Here is a 15,975-nt window from a genome sequence, read left to right as displayed (position 1 = left end):
TACCATCCAGTGCCAGCCACTGACCCCAAAGTCCCCTGCACCTAACCCCCCGTGTCAGCTTCCCTTCAGAGAACCCCAGTACCAGCCCCCATCCCAAATGCCTTATTGCCAGCCCCATGCCCTTTAGAGCCCAACCACCACCAGACCTCCCTGTGTTAGCCTCCTGTTTCCAAAGCCCCACAGCACCCAGTCCCCCCAGAGCTGACCCCAGTGCTAGCCCTGCTCCCATTGCCTGCCACTACTAGCTCCTCTCCCAGAGACCCCCATACCAGTTCCCCAGCCCAGATGCCCCAGTGTCAGCCCTCTGCCTCTTAGAGCCCCCACCCCTTAGAGCTCCCCAGTATTAGCCCTGTCCCCAGAGTCCGCAAGTATTAGCTTCACCCCCAGAACTCTCAGTGCCAGCCTCCCACCCCTACAGCTCCCCAGCATTAGCCTGGCCCTCGAGCTCCGAGGGCCTGCCCTGCCCCACCCCCCTCACATAGCCCTGCACTGCCTCCCAGCTGCCAGCTGAGTGCTGCTGCCCGGGTCGCAGCTTCTCTAAAGCTGCCATGCCAGGCTTCATGCGTCCCTCTCACCGTGTAATGAACCACTCTTCTGCATCTGGGAGGAGATCCTGCCCCTGCTCAGTGCTGGCTGGCTGAGAGGCGGGGCAAGATGTGTCTCTCCTCACAGCCATGGTGGGAGGTGCTGAGCCGTGGACTCCAGTCCCGACCCCCAGAGCCACTGTGTCCTGGTAACCAAGCGGTTCATGGCCCGCCATTTGTCTGCAGACCGGCGGTTGGGAAACGCTGCCTTAAACAATCCTGTGCTAAACTATACAGTGACTTGCCTGTGTGCATAACCATTGAATGTCGATATAGTTGAGTATGGAAAATTAGTTGTCCTCCTGCCCTCCCCCACACTTGTTATTGTTATGAACCAGATACAAACTCATATGTTTATGCATCTCACTAGAATGTCAGTGCATCATTTAACTTCAGAAGGAAAGAAAACTATAAGTGGTGAATGATTTGAAATGGAAACAGAAGGATGCATACTAAGAAGCCCAATGTTCAAATTAAGAGGGGAAAATAGCATAGAGCAGGAACCAGGGAATTTTCTCCCAATACTCAGCTCATCTTTTGGTAGGATGCTTTGAGTTTCCAGGGATAGGAAGCTGATGTAACTCTTGCGCATTGAAGATAAGTGTAGGTCAAGATGAATAGGTGCTATTGTGAACTCCCTTCACATGGGATATGAATGTTGATGAAATGGTTGTGACTGAGTCAGAGGATATGGTCTGCAAATTTAAAAAAATAAAAGTTTCTCTCTCAGAATTTGATAAACTTAGGAATAATCAGTAGAAATTTTAATGCATCTTTTAATTTGATTCCATTAGTTTATGTGAAAAATGTATAGGGACAGTGAGTCTGCAAAGCACTTGAAAGGGTTAGTTTTGGCTCTTGGATGGTATAATAAAAGGTATGGTAAAAATCTAAATCTGACTATTTAGAATTACATAACCACAATTAGTGTTCCCTCTAAGATTTTCCTTCCATGAGCTGAGTGAGTTTTGTCTTGTGCACTAATATTGAGGTCATGTGTGCTTGTTCAGATGTGTGCCACTATGGTACCCAAGTTATAAATCTCTCCCTTTTCCCTTCTGCTGCTATGTCTCCCATCCTTCCTTTGCCCTATCTACTCCCCTGGAGCCTGCTGCTGCTTATCCCCACCTCTCATCCTCCTCTGCTGTCCTGGCTCCTGCCTTTCTCACTCTCCTCAGCCCTCCTGGGACTTGCCTCACATCCCCATCCTCTCTGACGCCTGCTCCTGCCCTTCTCCCCCATGTCGACCCCTCTTCCCCATCCCCTCTGCTAACACCTCCCTCTACCCATCTGCCCTGCCTCTCTCTGCCCTCTAGTGCCCATCCTTCCCCTCCCTTTTCCTCCCTTCCCCTCGCCTCCCCAGGTCTGCCCTTCTGCTTCATCCCCACAATGCCCTTGGCACCTGCACCTTACCTTACCCCCTGCACCCTCCTGGTGCCTCTCCCCTTTCCTCACTGCCCCTACCCTCCCAACACCTGCCACCTTGCCCTCTTCCTCCCTGGTGCCTACCCCCTCACCACCCTCTGCCCCATTTCTCTTCATACCCCTCCTCACCCTCACATGACACGACTTATTCCATCCCGTGCCTTCCTCATGCCCATCCCTCCTTTCAACCCCTCTTCTTCTGTCACCCACTCCTCCACCTCCTCTTCCTTCACATTGCCCCTCCCTTCTCTTCCTGCATCACCCTGCCCCTTCCCCTCCCCAACTCCCACAGATACCTTCCCATTCCCTTCCACCCCTGCTCCTCCTGCCCTTTCGCCTCATTGTCTCTTCTTGGCCCACTGGCATTTGTCTTTCCTCCACCCTGCCCTTTGGTGCCTGCCCCTTTCTTCTGCCCTGGCCCCCTCTTCTCCCCTCAGCATAAACCCCTTCCTCTCTTCATCCCCCCTTCCCCTTAGTTCTCCTCCTGCCCCTTCCCTTATCTTCTGCCTTCCTGACACTTACACCTGCCAGGCAGGGCAGAATGGCAGATGGCTGCCCTGTGTGTTGGGGCTGGAGTCAGGGCCTCAGTGCTATTTTTAGTACTTCAGCCCCAGTCCAGGAGCAGCTGCACCTGGCCTGGCTCCAGTCCCAGCACACGGAGCAGCATGCCGCATGTACCGGGACTCGCTGTGGCTGCGGTGCTATTTTTAGTACTGTGGTCCTGGCCCCAACAACTGCCACAGAGGGCAGCCCCTGCTGCTCCCAGGCGCAGAGATACACAGCAGGAAGCTGCAGCCATGCAGACTGCATGGTGATTGACCAGCTGCTCCTGTGGTGGGCAGTCACCCTGCATGCCGCCCCGCCCCCAGGGGCAGCTGAGGCAACAGTTGTGCAGCTCTGCTGAGGGGGTGGATGGGAATGAAATTCTTGGTGTATACCCACGCAAGCGTGCACCTTACAGGAACCCTGACCACAACTATTGAATATTTTTGTATGTTGTTTCTTATAATAGCCAGTTCATTGCAGTCTATTTTGCCACGTGTGCTTTGCATAGTTTTTCCAGTAGTCAACTTCAAAGAATGTAATAAAGTACCTTTTTCTTTAACTTTACTGTATGTTTGTGAAGAACATAATTGAATGATGTATCTTTTTCTTTGCTCTCTATATCTCTATTGACTTTGTTTTACTACACACTCCACCAATGTCTTCAATATTTTACCTTCAAGGTATGCATTCTGGCCCTGATTCAGGAGGGCACTTACAAACTTTTACTAGAACCACATGTTTAAATCCTTTTGACTTAAGCATCCCTGTTCAGGTAAGTGCATATATATTTAGTAAAGTTCTTTGCCCAGCAGGGATACTTTTCTGAATCATAATCCCTATGTCTTACTCAGTTTACAAATTACTATGTCACTAGGTGTGATACATAACCAGTAATGGTGAGAAAACCTTACAGAGCTTGCTTCTGAGATGTTTTGGTGTTTGGGTGCTTATGAGTGAAATGTGGCTTTTCTATTAGTCAGACATGAACTTGTTGTCATGACTAGTTCTCTGAAGTTGTTACCCACAAAGCCTGGAGAAAATTCATCCCACTCAAAATCTAATTTTTGTTTGTATTGCCTACCAATATATTGCTCATTTTCAGCTTCTCTCTTAGAAACAAGACCTATGTTATTTTTTATTGAACATTTAAATTGCTTTAGAACCTAATGGCAGGTAGACACTTCTGCTAGATGCTGTAGACATGTAATACATTCTAGTGCTTACTGGAAGAGCTTAAAGGTTTTGCTCTTAATTTTTTTTCCTCTCCACAGAAGGACATGTCATTAAAGCCTCAGGAGCGAAAGGAGAAGTGGGAGAGGCATCCAGGAAAGAAACCCCGAGAATCTGAAAACTATGTGTCCACTGAGCCTAGTGAAAATGGCCATAATAATGATGCTGGGAGCTCTGAAAGGGAGACTGAACGAGGCAAAGAGAGGGTGAAGAAGAAACACCCCTTGAAGATAACCAAACAGGTAGGTGAATTCTATCTCCTCTGAAGTGACTGTGACCTAATTAGGCTTTTGTCTTATTTCTGCTGAGTGGAAGTTGTTTAAATGTCTATTTAAATAATTGTACAAAGTGCTGTAATATCTCCTACATGGAATCTAGTTAAGTGAGTAGACACAGGTGGCAGGAAATTCCACTGGTGAAAACTAAAAAACAGGTGAACAGAGAGGCAATTTGTTTAGGAAGGAACAAACTACCTTGTAATTCTGCATCTGCTGCAGAATCACACAGGAAGTGACACACACATACACAGTATGAATATTAAGCTGTGATCCAACTCAGCCATCTTTCGTGGTGCCTAAAACTAGGGAATGCAAGGTTGTTAATGTATATTCGAGGAGAGTTGGCAAATGTGACACCAGTGTACACATCATGAATCAAGTCCTTCTGCAGCCTGCCAAACAGTGAATTAAGACTGAGGAGAGTACTAGAGGATTTAAGAAATGGAAATAGAGACAGAAGAAAGGGTTGGTCCCTCCTTTCCTGTGCCACTTATAGTTCACTTATGCATTTGAAACCAGGCAATGAATTAATACAGTCTGGTAGTGGTGGTTTAGCTGTGATTGTCACTCTGAATGCCACAAACATGAAGAAGATGGCCTCAAAACCTCTTGTCTGAACCACTGCGTGTGCTTAGAAGTGAAGAGAGTACTCCTGAGACTATTGTATATCACTGCAAATGTACAGAATTCATAGCCTTTGTAGATTTCTTTGCTTCCCTGCAGAAAAATTACTTCATCTAGAGAAGTAAAAAGGATAGCTAGACATTAATTTCTCCTCAGCAGAGCAGGAAGGATTGGTCTGGGTGCCCAAAGCGACTGATAGGGATGTAAAATCATTGCCAGGGCGGGAGAGACTGGGCAGGCATGCTTTTGTGTGTGTGTGTGTGTGTGTGTGTGTGTGTGTGTGTGTGTGTGTGTGTGTGTGTGTGAGAGAGAGAGAGAGAGAGAGAGAGAGAGAGAGAGAGAGAGAGAGAGAGAGAGAGAGAGAGAGAGAGAGAGAGAGAGACATTCTGTGCTTGCAGCATGCTTTGTGTGGAGAGACAGGGTGTTAGGGTGTTTCTAAGGAGGTAGGTGTGGGGCAGGCTTTGTCCACTCAGGCAGAGCAGAATATAACAGCCTGCCAGATTAGTGAATTGTTCCCATTGTTCTTAGTGAATTCCTCTCGGAGTATAAAAAATGTTAAGGCTCCTTTATATTGCCAGAGTGATGTAAAGGACAGAAGGACTTTATAAATGTGATTAGAACTGGTCAAATTTTTGGACTGAAAAAATTTCCTAATAAAATATAGTCTATGAACTGTTTACTACTGACCTTTCTGGGGATAATCAGTAGTCAGTTCAAATTATGAGTTTGAATCCTCATCCCTCACTTGCTCTTCAGTTGCCTATGAGGTAACACGGAGCATATGACTACATATATTTGTTGACTAATAACTAGAAATAAAGGGTGAATACTAGTTACATTACTATTAGATGGGAGGGTGATGCATAATTTTACCAAATTTTAAAATATTATGGATAGAATTTTAATTTTATAGTACAGAATTTTTTAATTTTTTGGCACAGAATTCCTCCAGGAGTAAAAGAAACACAGAAGGGGCTGGCAGGTCATTTATTGCTTATTGCAGCTTAATAAAATGATGAGCAAACCTTTAGCACTTTAGAGACTAACAAATATAGTATCATGAGCTTTCATTTCCTCAGATGAGTTTTGTCGGTGGCTTGAAATACACACGGTACAACAAGGAATATCTAGGACTATTTTATCTGAGGAAGCCAGTCACATGCTGCTGCTGCTTCCATGGGGTTCTGGGGTGCTCAGAAGAAAAACACCCCTGCAGCACTAATATTGTTAGACTGAAAAAGACGAGTAAAAGAGAACTGGCTCTGGCTGTAATTACACACCTTTTCCATTCATTTTCTACAAACATCTGAACAAAGAGTTTTACTGGCACAAATATTCACAGAAAGCAGATTTCAAGTGCAAACTGCACGTATCTGTGGAAAATGAAGTTTAATCACACATGTGGAGCAGTTTCCCTGGACAGGACTGCATACTCATTTGTAGTGAGTCATGATGGGGTGCTTTTACACCCTTCACATCCCCCTGCCTATGGGCCTGTTACTAGTCTCTTCTATTTCTCTGTAGTTACAGTAACAGTCTGTTCTGTGGAGAGAGTAAAACCTGAGATGAGTGACCCATGAAAGCACAGTTAGCCTTTTGGAGCAAGTCAGGTTCAGAGTTCAGTGTATTCTCAATGCGGTGCACATCAGTGTTTAAGGCTAGAGAGATAAGTGCTTATTGTAGATATCATCTGTATTCTTCCTGTTTGTTAATGAATAATGGCTTGATTGGATGAACTGTGCTTTCAGGTGTAACAAGTAAAACTATTTCTCCCTTAGCACAAGCCTTTTGAAATTTACATTCAATTATGCTTTTTTTTTATAACCCTGCTTTCTTTTTCTATGCATTTTTATAGCCATTAAATTCAAACGCAGGTCTAATATCCTCCAAGTTCAGGGCTGTTATATTTCAAGTCCATTCTAGAAATATTTCATTTGATCTAAATTTTCTTACATTTTTGGCATGGTTAGGATCTTAGGGTCCATTCTGCGGTTTTCCCTAATTTGGTAAATTTACTATGACTAACAGTAATTGTATTGACATATGTTTTTATTTAAGATGGTGCCGGTCTACTCAAAGCTTCCTGTTCTCACTCATTCTTTCTCTGTTCTAAGCTATTGAATTGTCGTCTTTTCTGTGAAGCCTCCTTTAATAAGTCAAATTGGGCATTAGAATTAAGGTGCTCTGCTTATCCTTGTAGAGAGGTGCAAGATGGTAAGCTGATTTGAGTGCCAGGTTTGTTTAGGAAATTAAATTAATCCTTCACTCTCTTTTCAACAAAGAAAACATCCAAATTCCTATTTACCTCTGATTTTGTTCTTGTTTACCTTTGGAATATGGAGAAGGGGGTCTGGTAGAGATGACCTGTCTTTTCCAAAGTACTGTAGAAAGTGATTTAAAAAAGAAAGTAACTATATAGAGAAAAACCAGGTCATTGTGGGCATTTTGTATGACACGAGGATAATTATCCAAATATTTACATGGCTGTGGGTTCTGTTCTTCTGTCTTTTCTTCTCTTCCCTTCCATAGAAATTTTTTTGCTACTGTATTTGGAACAGGGATGATGCATCAACATGTTGGTTCAAGGCAACTGTGCCAGAATTGTTGCTTTCTCAATGGTGATGGCGAAGTCTTTGGGAATCACACAGGGATATCCGAAGCAATGCAAATTTTCACAGGGCTAGAACCCTCTCACAGCAACACTTTGTTCCCCAAAAGCTGGATACAGATGGTCCAGTCCATAAGAAGGATAAAAGATTCCCCTTCTCCTCCCCCCGCCCGGCTTGGCCATTTCACTCCTCAGGCATTTTTTCTGTTATCCCTTTAATTGTCCCTTTGCCAAACTGTGTATATTTCTTTTTACTTTTCCTTCTAAATCTCTCTGTCCACTCTTGTGACTGTCTTTGTTGCTTTCTTTTTCTGCTGAAATCCTTACAGCTTGCTATTTTCTTTCTGGAAATGAGGTGCCCAGAACTAAGTGCTGTTAATACAGCTGCTGTTGTGCCAAGCTCTGTGACCCAGTGGCACTGGGTATGCAGCCAGAGTTGTGCTGATCTTTAGTGCTATTGCATCACAGTGCCAAAAACAAAGTTAGCAGAAAAGAGTTGGCTCTGTTAAAAGTTAGCTAGCCCCAAGATCTGTGGGCAGGCAAGTGAGAAGGAGCATGTTGTATTGAATATGTTTGTTATGTGCTGTTGTAGTGACAATGGGATTCTGTACAAGAAGCAGCCATTCAACATGGAGATTACCATTTTTCACCTCTTCCTTCCCTTTTATTCCTGCTTCCCAAGACATCACAAGAGGTTGAAGAAAGAGTTTTCGTTAAACATCTTCTGTGTGTATGTAGTGCTTAGGAGCCGTGCTGGGCTGGGACCTTCTAGGAAGCTGAAATACCTATGTTCACGAACTAGATTATGTATGGCATATGAGAGTGTAGGCTTCCTGATGCTGAACCATGAGTGTGAGTGTTGAGGAAGGGAATGTGGAGTTAATCTCCATGTCCCAGTTATAATCTGGCCTGTGACATGAGATTGCAGAACTAGCATGGTAGTTAATGCAGGTTGTCATAAGGGCTCTGTCGCGAGAATCACAGGTCTGATGATAAATACCCAAGGGGGGAAGGACAGAACCAGGTGGACAGTTTTATCAAATAAAAAATATTTATTTATGACAGTGGTGAATGTATAGTATTTATTCTAAGATTTTTAATAGACCGTGTTAATAATGAATTTACAGTATTTATTATATTTATCCTATGATTTCTAGTAATTAAATAACAGTGATAACTACAAACTCTTATGTACTACCCAAAAACAACTACAACACTAAGCTTATACAACAGGAAAAAATCAAATCATACATACCAACTTACACAGCACACGGAACATTTCACAGATATTGGTTCGGTTGCGAAGGCCTTGGTTACGCCTGAGAGTCAGGGGAGGTGGCTGGTTGGTTGATCAGACCGGCAGCGCTTGGAAATATACGAGAAGGGACACGCACGGTGGTACGTGTGTTGCGAAGACCTCTTAGAGCGAACTGTGCCATGGGTATTTATCCCCAATTCTGCACATCACTTCCCTGCGCTTGCATATTACCATATATGGCCCAATGGTCACCAAGTGGGGGGGTCTGTGTCCCAGGGGTTGGGCCATAACTGTGCAGGTTTCATGCGACCAGTTCTCACGCCAAGGTGACGGGTAGGAGAGTCTGAGGCTATTTTCCCCTTTTCACACCTTCCCTTTTTCTGAAGGCAATGGTTAGCAAGAAGGGTTCGGCCGGTTTCTCTCAAGGAGTACTGTAGCCCACTATAGCAGGAGCGGCCTGGCCAAACTTTTTTTCTGGGGGAGCAGTTTCTTTCCTCTAACAGGCTCTTTCTGGACTGGGATCACCAAATGAGTTTAATTATCATTTTTGTTTACTTCCTTGTTTAAATTACTATAGACTTTTTGTAGTGCTCATCAGTTTAGCTTCACATGCACATTAATTAATTACATTAATTAAATTACCATCAGATACGTCCAGTCACAGCTGACCTGAGGTAGATTTGAACAGAAGACCTACAGGTGCAAGACTCTTTGTATCACCATAATTTCTCTATTCCATGGCGGTAATATGTGCAAACAGATAAAATGGTCAGACAAAAATTCTGTTTACAGTTTGCTTTATGCTTAGACCTTATTCCCTATCCCTCCTTTCTGTATTGCTGATAAATTAAGACCCCCCCCCCATTTCACTATAGTTGAATAGTGAAATTAGATCTGATTCTTTGTTTCTTGGTGGCCTCACCTTTTGTATTTAGCAGATTCTGTTGTTTGTTTTCCCTGAACACTTAAAAACAAAACAGATGGAAAAACTATTCTGGAAGCCTCTTTTAAGAAAATATTTCTTTTTCTATTAGAGCTTCAAAATCTGAATCCACTTTTTGGTCATTTTGTTGTTGTAAGTATATAAATGTCGGGCGTAATACTAGTTGGCAGCATCTGTTATACATGTATATGTGATTGCTTTAAGAATTACACCATTAATTTGACACTTATTAGCAGTAGAAAGGCTGTGCTTTGGTTAAGCTGCCTGGAAATGTCCAGGATTGTGGACTGAGTTTGCAACCTTGATTTCCCCAAGTTTGTGCCAAGAAGAGGAAAAAGCACTTAGGGATTGATCCTGAAAGGTACTGAATACTCTGATTCCAACACCTCAAAAGACCAAATCTGTATACTTTTAATCATGTGAACAGTCCCATTGCCTTCAGAGCTCTTATTGAAGATATGGAGCAAAGGGACCCTGTCGCAGTGGGATTTTTATTGGTGGTCCTTAGTTCACGCTGAGGGCTGCTACACTATGAAGACACAAGTATCAGAGGGGTAGCCGTGTTAGTCTGAATCTGCAAAAGCGACGAGGAGTCCTGTGGCACCTTATAGACTAACTGAAGTGTAGGAGCATAAGCTTTCGTGGGCAAAGACCCACTTCGTCAGATGCATCTGACGAAGTGGGTCTTTGCCCACGAAAGCTTATGCTCCTACACTTCAGTTAGTCTATAAGGTGCCACAGGACTCCTCATCGCTTATGAAGACACAGATGGTCTTCTCTTATTCTCTGAGTAATCTGCAAGTATCAAGAGCTCACAGCTGTTTGTGGAATCACTGGGGAGGCACAGCTCAAAGTACCAAAATGGGCAATACTCTATTTAGTCATTAGGTTGGCTAATCCAAGGCCTAAAATCAGGCTCATTTCAGTCAATAGCAATCTGTTTGCACTGTTAGGAACTAATTTAAAAATTTGCTTTAAGTCCTAGTTATGCACTTTGTATTCTGTTTTCTGCATCAAAGTGCAGGGAAGCTGGGGCCAAGCACAGCAGTAGCAGTGAGAAAAACGTTCATTGTAAATAAATGCTGTATGTTTATTTTCCAACTCAAAACTGACTACTACTAAAAAGTGCTGTTATTTTAAAAGAATTTACCCAGTGGTTTTAAAGATTCTTGAAATCTTGGTGGTGGATAATCCTGCTGTACATTGGAAAGAGAGGCTTTGCTTTTCTGATATATCTTTAAGTGCATTGCAAACCTTTAAGCAATTACAAGATAGAGAGATGGGACAACTTTATCCATTGCTGAAATGCAGACACATCTTCTGTGGAATGCAGCAAATGGTAACGGATTTCCGTAATACTAAATATCATGGCAAATAGTGTGTGAGTGTGTATGTGGCAGGGAGTTATATCCACTGGAAACTACTAGGGAAATTTAAGGAGGCGCACTATAGTTATCTGAGTTTTCATTTAGCCAGGACTCTGAGGTTAGAACATATTAAAATTTGGAATGTTTTTTAATAAAATTTAAAGCATGAATTGGAAGGAGTTTTGAATTACCTGTCGTTTGAGAGGCTTCTTATGGGAAGTGGGGGTTCTAAGTATCCCCCCCCCCCAAACAGAGACAATGAGTAAGGAGAGATGCAAAGAGCTATCGGCCATGTGACTCCCCCCCGAGCCCAGGGAAGGGCTGGACAACACCCCCCACCCCGACCGTCAGGCCTTTTCTCTCCCTGCCTTTGCTCCATTCACACCATGCCTCTTCCTCCACCTCCTCCCCAAGCAATGTTGTCCTAGGGACTAGAGGGGTAGGTTGCCCCCCTATCGGCAGCAGTGGAAGAAGTGGACCAACACGACCCTTGCTCACGCTGTTCACCATCCATATCACTCTACTTTCTACCAGTGAGAGCAGGGCAGTCCTGCTCCCACCCCCAAGTGATGTGCCAGGAGAGCACAGCAAGCTGTGGTCATGTTGCTCTGCTTCTCCTACTACTGCCAGTGTGTACGGTGGTCCGGACCCTGGTGCAGTCAGCCTTTCTAGTCCCCCTCAATGCCTAGGGACTCTGGCTCCACTGGCTGCTAGCTGGCTCTTTGCCCTTCCCACCCATGGCATTTGGGAGGGCAGCTGCCCTCTTGAGCTTCTCTGCACATTGCCCCTCCCTCCATATCTAATCCAATTTTAAACTACCACCTGCCCATCCTCTGGGCCCTGTGCTGCATCTGGCCTGGTGTACACTGAGAGGGAGGATTACCTAGCAATTGAGAAACAGAACTGTGGAGCAGGAGACTTGAATTCCATTCCCCATTTTACTGTTAGGAGCTGATTTCAAGATGTGACTAGTGACTTTACAGGGATCCAGATCAGGCAGTTAGGCTGTGCCTGCAGTATTGGATTCCCCTCCCTCCCACCATTGCTCCCCTCAGCAGCAATATCAGCACTAGCACCAGCATAGAGAGCGTTTCACTTGATCCCTGTCATTTGAACATGGAGAAAGCATCAAACCTTGCTTAGAGTAGCTCAAGAAAGCACGGGAGTTAAGATGTCAGCAGCCACCAGTATCTGGTCTATCTGAATGCTCCCAGTGCTACCTGTGGTGCAACTCAAACAGTGGCGGCATCTGTTTAAAAATTATTTCTAGCATAAGCAAGGTCTGAATCTCATCCACAAGTTTGTTTCCTCATCCATAAAATAAAAATAGTTCCCACATAGCAGTATCATAGTGGTGAATGTAAGGATCTAAATAGCTTGGAAAAGTATCAGACTGGTGAGCTGCACACTTGCAGGTATGCTGGTGAGCTGCACACTTGAAAGGATTTGCTTATTATAGCTTCAATGCTCCCATGTGCGCATCCTTTCCTCAGAATATCTGTCTCCTGAGACTCCCAGCAAGGCCTCTGGCAACACCCAGGAAGACTTTAACTGGCATTCCTGATATTTCCAAAGTAAAAAATCAATCAGTAATAGAATTGTTGGGAAAAAAACTTGTGAAGCCTTCTACATATACGTAAAGAGGACACAAACTGCTTTTTAGGTCACCTTTAGCTCGTCTGTCTAGTCATTAGCCGATGAACAGAAACTACTGATAGGTCATGACAGGTAAATATAGCTTCAGTCTCCGAGCAGAATATGTAGTTGATTGCTAAGTAGATGTGATTGGGTCTCATTACAATGGTTTATTTGAAATTAAGAGATAGAAAGGAAATTTCATCGCTAACAACTTTTATGGCATCAGGCACCATAAAAAAGTGGTTGGTGATCATTGCTTACATTGTTCTAAAAGAACAGCTAAATGGTTTGTCATTTAGAGAAGTGGATTTAATTACATGAAGTAATTTACAGAAAGCTATAACTGCTTGTCTCTGTCTCTCTTATATTTAATTGTCAAGGACAATGCAAAAGTCCTTTTACTTTGCTTTGCTTTTCAAAATATATTTTATTTGTATTTTCTTTGGGAATGGGGAAACGTAAGGGGGCCAGAGGTAGCACTTTGAAATAAAAGAAAGGGAAAAGCAGCCATTAAATCTGTGTTGGTCTCTTTCATCTCTTCTCATTCAATACTTCTTGCCCCCTTATTGCAAAAGGACCTCCATGATTTCACCAGCTCCAGTGATACTGTATGCTGCCAGCTGGTCCATGAACTATGCAGACCCACCACCCAAAGTTCTTTCAGGACAGATATGCTGCAGACAACAAGCACTACTGCAACCTGGAAGCTGGAGGCGTTAACTTGCAGGAGCTGCACGGTGGCTTGCATCCTCGTTCTGGCTGGGCAAATGGATGGTTCTATCACAGACTTGTATCTTGATTCATTTGCCCTCATTCTCATTTAGGGAACTTTAAGTAAATTTTTTATATACCAGGGTTGAAATTTTTTAGGGACAGGTAATTGTAACCACTTTATTCTTATATCTTCTTTGGATTTGCACACAATATCTAAAGCCTCCGAACAAAGTGTGGTTCTTTAATTCATAAGTAGACGTAATTCGGGCTGACCTCAGGTTCTTTTGTCTGCAAAACAAACATAAGCAACGTCAAGGGAACAATATAATCTGTCTAGGTTTTTATACCATATGGTTCACTGGAATAACGGATCCATCTATCCTGGTCTAATATGATTTCAGGAAATAAAAAAGATACAATCCTAATCAAGTCACTGCTGAGAGTGAATTAAATATATATTTTTTCTAAAACACAGTTTTTGCAGTTGTTGTTCCAAGCAGGCAGAACAAGCTGTGCTTGTTTCTTTCTAACTGGTGATCCTCATTTCCACAAAACTGAGAAATGTGAAGGTTTTGCATGTCTGATTCAGAGCCTCCTCGAGAGTTACAGCAGAAACGAGGGTGGTTGCCAGTTTTTGTGTAAGGCCTTTTAATGCCATTTATCCAATTTAATTGGGTTTTCTTATGGAAACATTTCAAAGAAGATGCTGTTTTCCATTGCAATGGCACTATCCTCACAAAGTGCAGGCTCAGGCTGTCTTGCAAACACCTCCCCTCCCGCCCCCTTTCTGCACTGATTCCTCAGGGAATCAGACTGCTAACTGATGAATGGGTTTACATGAACTGTTGAGAATATGCACAGCTTGAGTAAGCATATCTTCGATTTGAAGACATCTTTTAGATAAAATAAAGTACTCCTTGTTCTGTGGTCCATCAAGCCAAAGTACTTGTAGTTATGGGGGTGATTACGATGGGATGCTTGCAGGCTATTTATTTGTTTCAGCCAACATATGAAGTCCCTGGTATTTCCTCTGCAATTTTATTTAATAGGGGAAGTTTTAAAAATCTAAAATAAAATCACCAGGGAGTTTTAAAGCCTTAAAGCTATTCCAGACTTGCAGGTGAAGGGACTCCTGAGGGATAGTCATACGTGTACGTACATGTAACCGGGATGAAATAAGCCTGAAGATATGATCCCATGAATACAGCCTCTTTGCTTTTAAAAGTCTAAATTTATTTTTCAGACATATTTTTAAATGTGTCAGACTTTGGAATTAATTTGGTCATAAAAATAAAGCTCACAAAGAAGAATATTTCAAGTGGTAATTTCCAGGAATGGAGCATATAAACCCCTCCTGTTATAGGGAGTTTGCCTGCTTCGTTCGTCAGTCACCATGTTGAAAAATGACCTCCTGAGAATTGCCTTCTGTGCACAGGATTTTAGTAGCATCATATTTTCCCTGGTTTCTTGCTCATTAAAGATGGTTCAGATAACACAGCAAAGTGTCAATGTTAGCTGCCTGGTGCTGAGTCCAGAATGGTGGTAGCACCCAAAGAGGGAGCCTCAGACAGTCAGGAAGCTAGGGTTAGCAAGTCTTCCTAACTGAATCCTTTTCTCAGGCTCTGCTTTCTCCATGGTGGTGGATCAGTAGTTTGGTTCCAGAGCAGGGTAATGAATGACTAGGGAGCTCCATCTTTCATCAGCTGTACAGCTCATGCAGGAGAATGCTGAAGGATAACACAAGTTCCATTTATTTTTCTCTATTCCTCTTTTCGCCTCTTCCTGAGACTTGGAAACTTTAAAAACGAGTAGTTCTGTGGCACCTTAAAAGACTAACAAAAATATATAGTATCGTGAACTTTCATTGGTAAAACCCACAGGACTACTCCTTTGCTTTTAAAGTTACAGATTAACACAGTTACCCCTCTGAGAGTTGGACACTAAGCAGCAAGTAGAAGATAAATTGCCTGTAAAGCAAACCTGAGGTGTGATGTCAATAAAGGCATACAAGGATGTAGTTTATACTGCAGATAGCACTGCAGCTGTTGAAGATGAAGTGTTGGAGCCCATAACTTCCTATTTCTATAGATTCTGGTAATTTATAAGTGATAGTCAGTAGTTATCATTTGTCATGGCAGATGTTAGTGGTGTTAGCCACGTGTCGGGAGTTGAAATCTCAGTCTATAGTGAGTTCAGCTAGTAGGAGATAGGTGTTCTACTGTGGAGGGAAACACAGTAACTTACTGTTTTAACACACAGTATGATGCTTTTTCTCTCATTTATATGGAGCAATTTCTATTCAGAAATGGCTTTTAATGGTGCTGACGGAATACCAAAGGAATCCCAGTCAGGTTACAGGTTACTAATCTCTTAGTTACTGACTCTTTTTTTAAAGATAATTTAGGTTTGTAGCTGACGTTTTAGTTTTCTTACCAGTACATAAGGACAAAAGTAAAAATCATCCCAGCCTTTGCTTACCACACAGCACCTAAGCATAAACCTTAAAGGAACGCTTTTGAGGCTTTTTGGCCTTAACAGGCTGCCGGCGGCCGTCCGCCATTCTTGTCTCCCTGCTCCAGTCCAGACAGCTCCCCTGCGGAGCCAGGTAAGCTCCCCGGTAAAGGATTTTTGCCTCCTGGCTGGGAAAAAAATCAGAAAGTATTTTCCGAATTTTTTTTATTAGACAGGAGGTGAAAATACCAGACTGTCCTGGTCAAAACCGGACACCTGGCAACCCTAGATGTAAGGGCATTCAGTAGC

General features: G+C 43.3%; 1 protein-coding gene across 8 annotated transcripts in view; it reads left to right on the top strand.

Moving 5' to 3' along the window:
- The window catches only part of FBRSL1 (fibrosin like 1), a 1,043,303-nt gene that overhangs the window by 288,069 nt on the left and 739,259 nt on the right, over nt 1–15,975 (top strand). For all 8 annotated transcript variants that reach the window (XM_075898366.2, XM_075898368.2, XM_075898364.2 and 5 more), the window contains exon 2: nt 3,827–4,027. In XM_075898366.2, coding sequence (XP_075754481.1) covers nt 3,827–4,027 — 201 coding nt within the window. The remainder of the gene's footprint in view (nt 1–3,826; nt 4,028–15,975) is intronic.

Source organism: Pelodiscus sinensis, chromosome Z (genome assembly GCF_052426305.1).
Source record: "Pelodiscus sinensis isolate ZL-2025 chromosome Z, ASM5242630v1, whole genome shotgun sequence".
In the NCBI taxonomy this organism is placed as follows: Eukaryota; Metazoa; Chordata; order Testudines; family Trionychidae; genus Pelodiscus; species Pelodiscus sinensis.
This window is presented reverse-complemented; position numbering and strand designations above follow the sequence as displayed.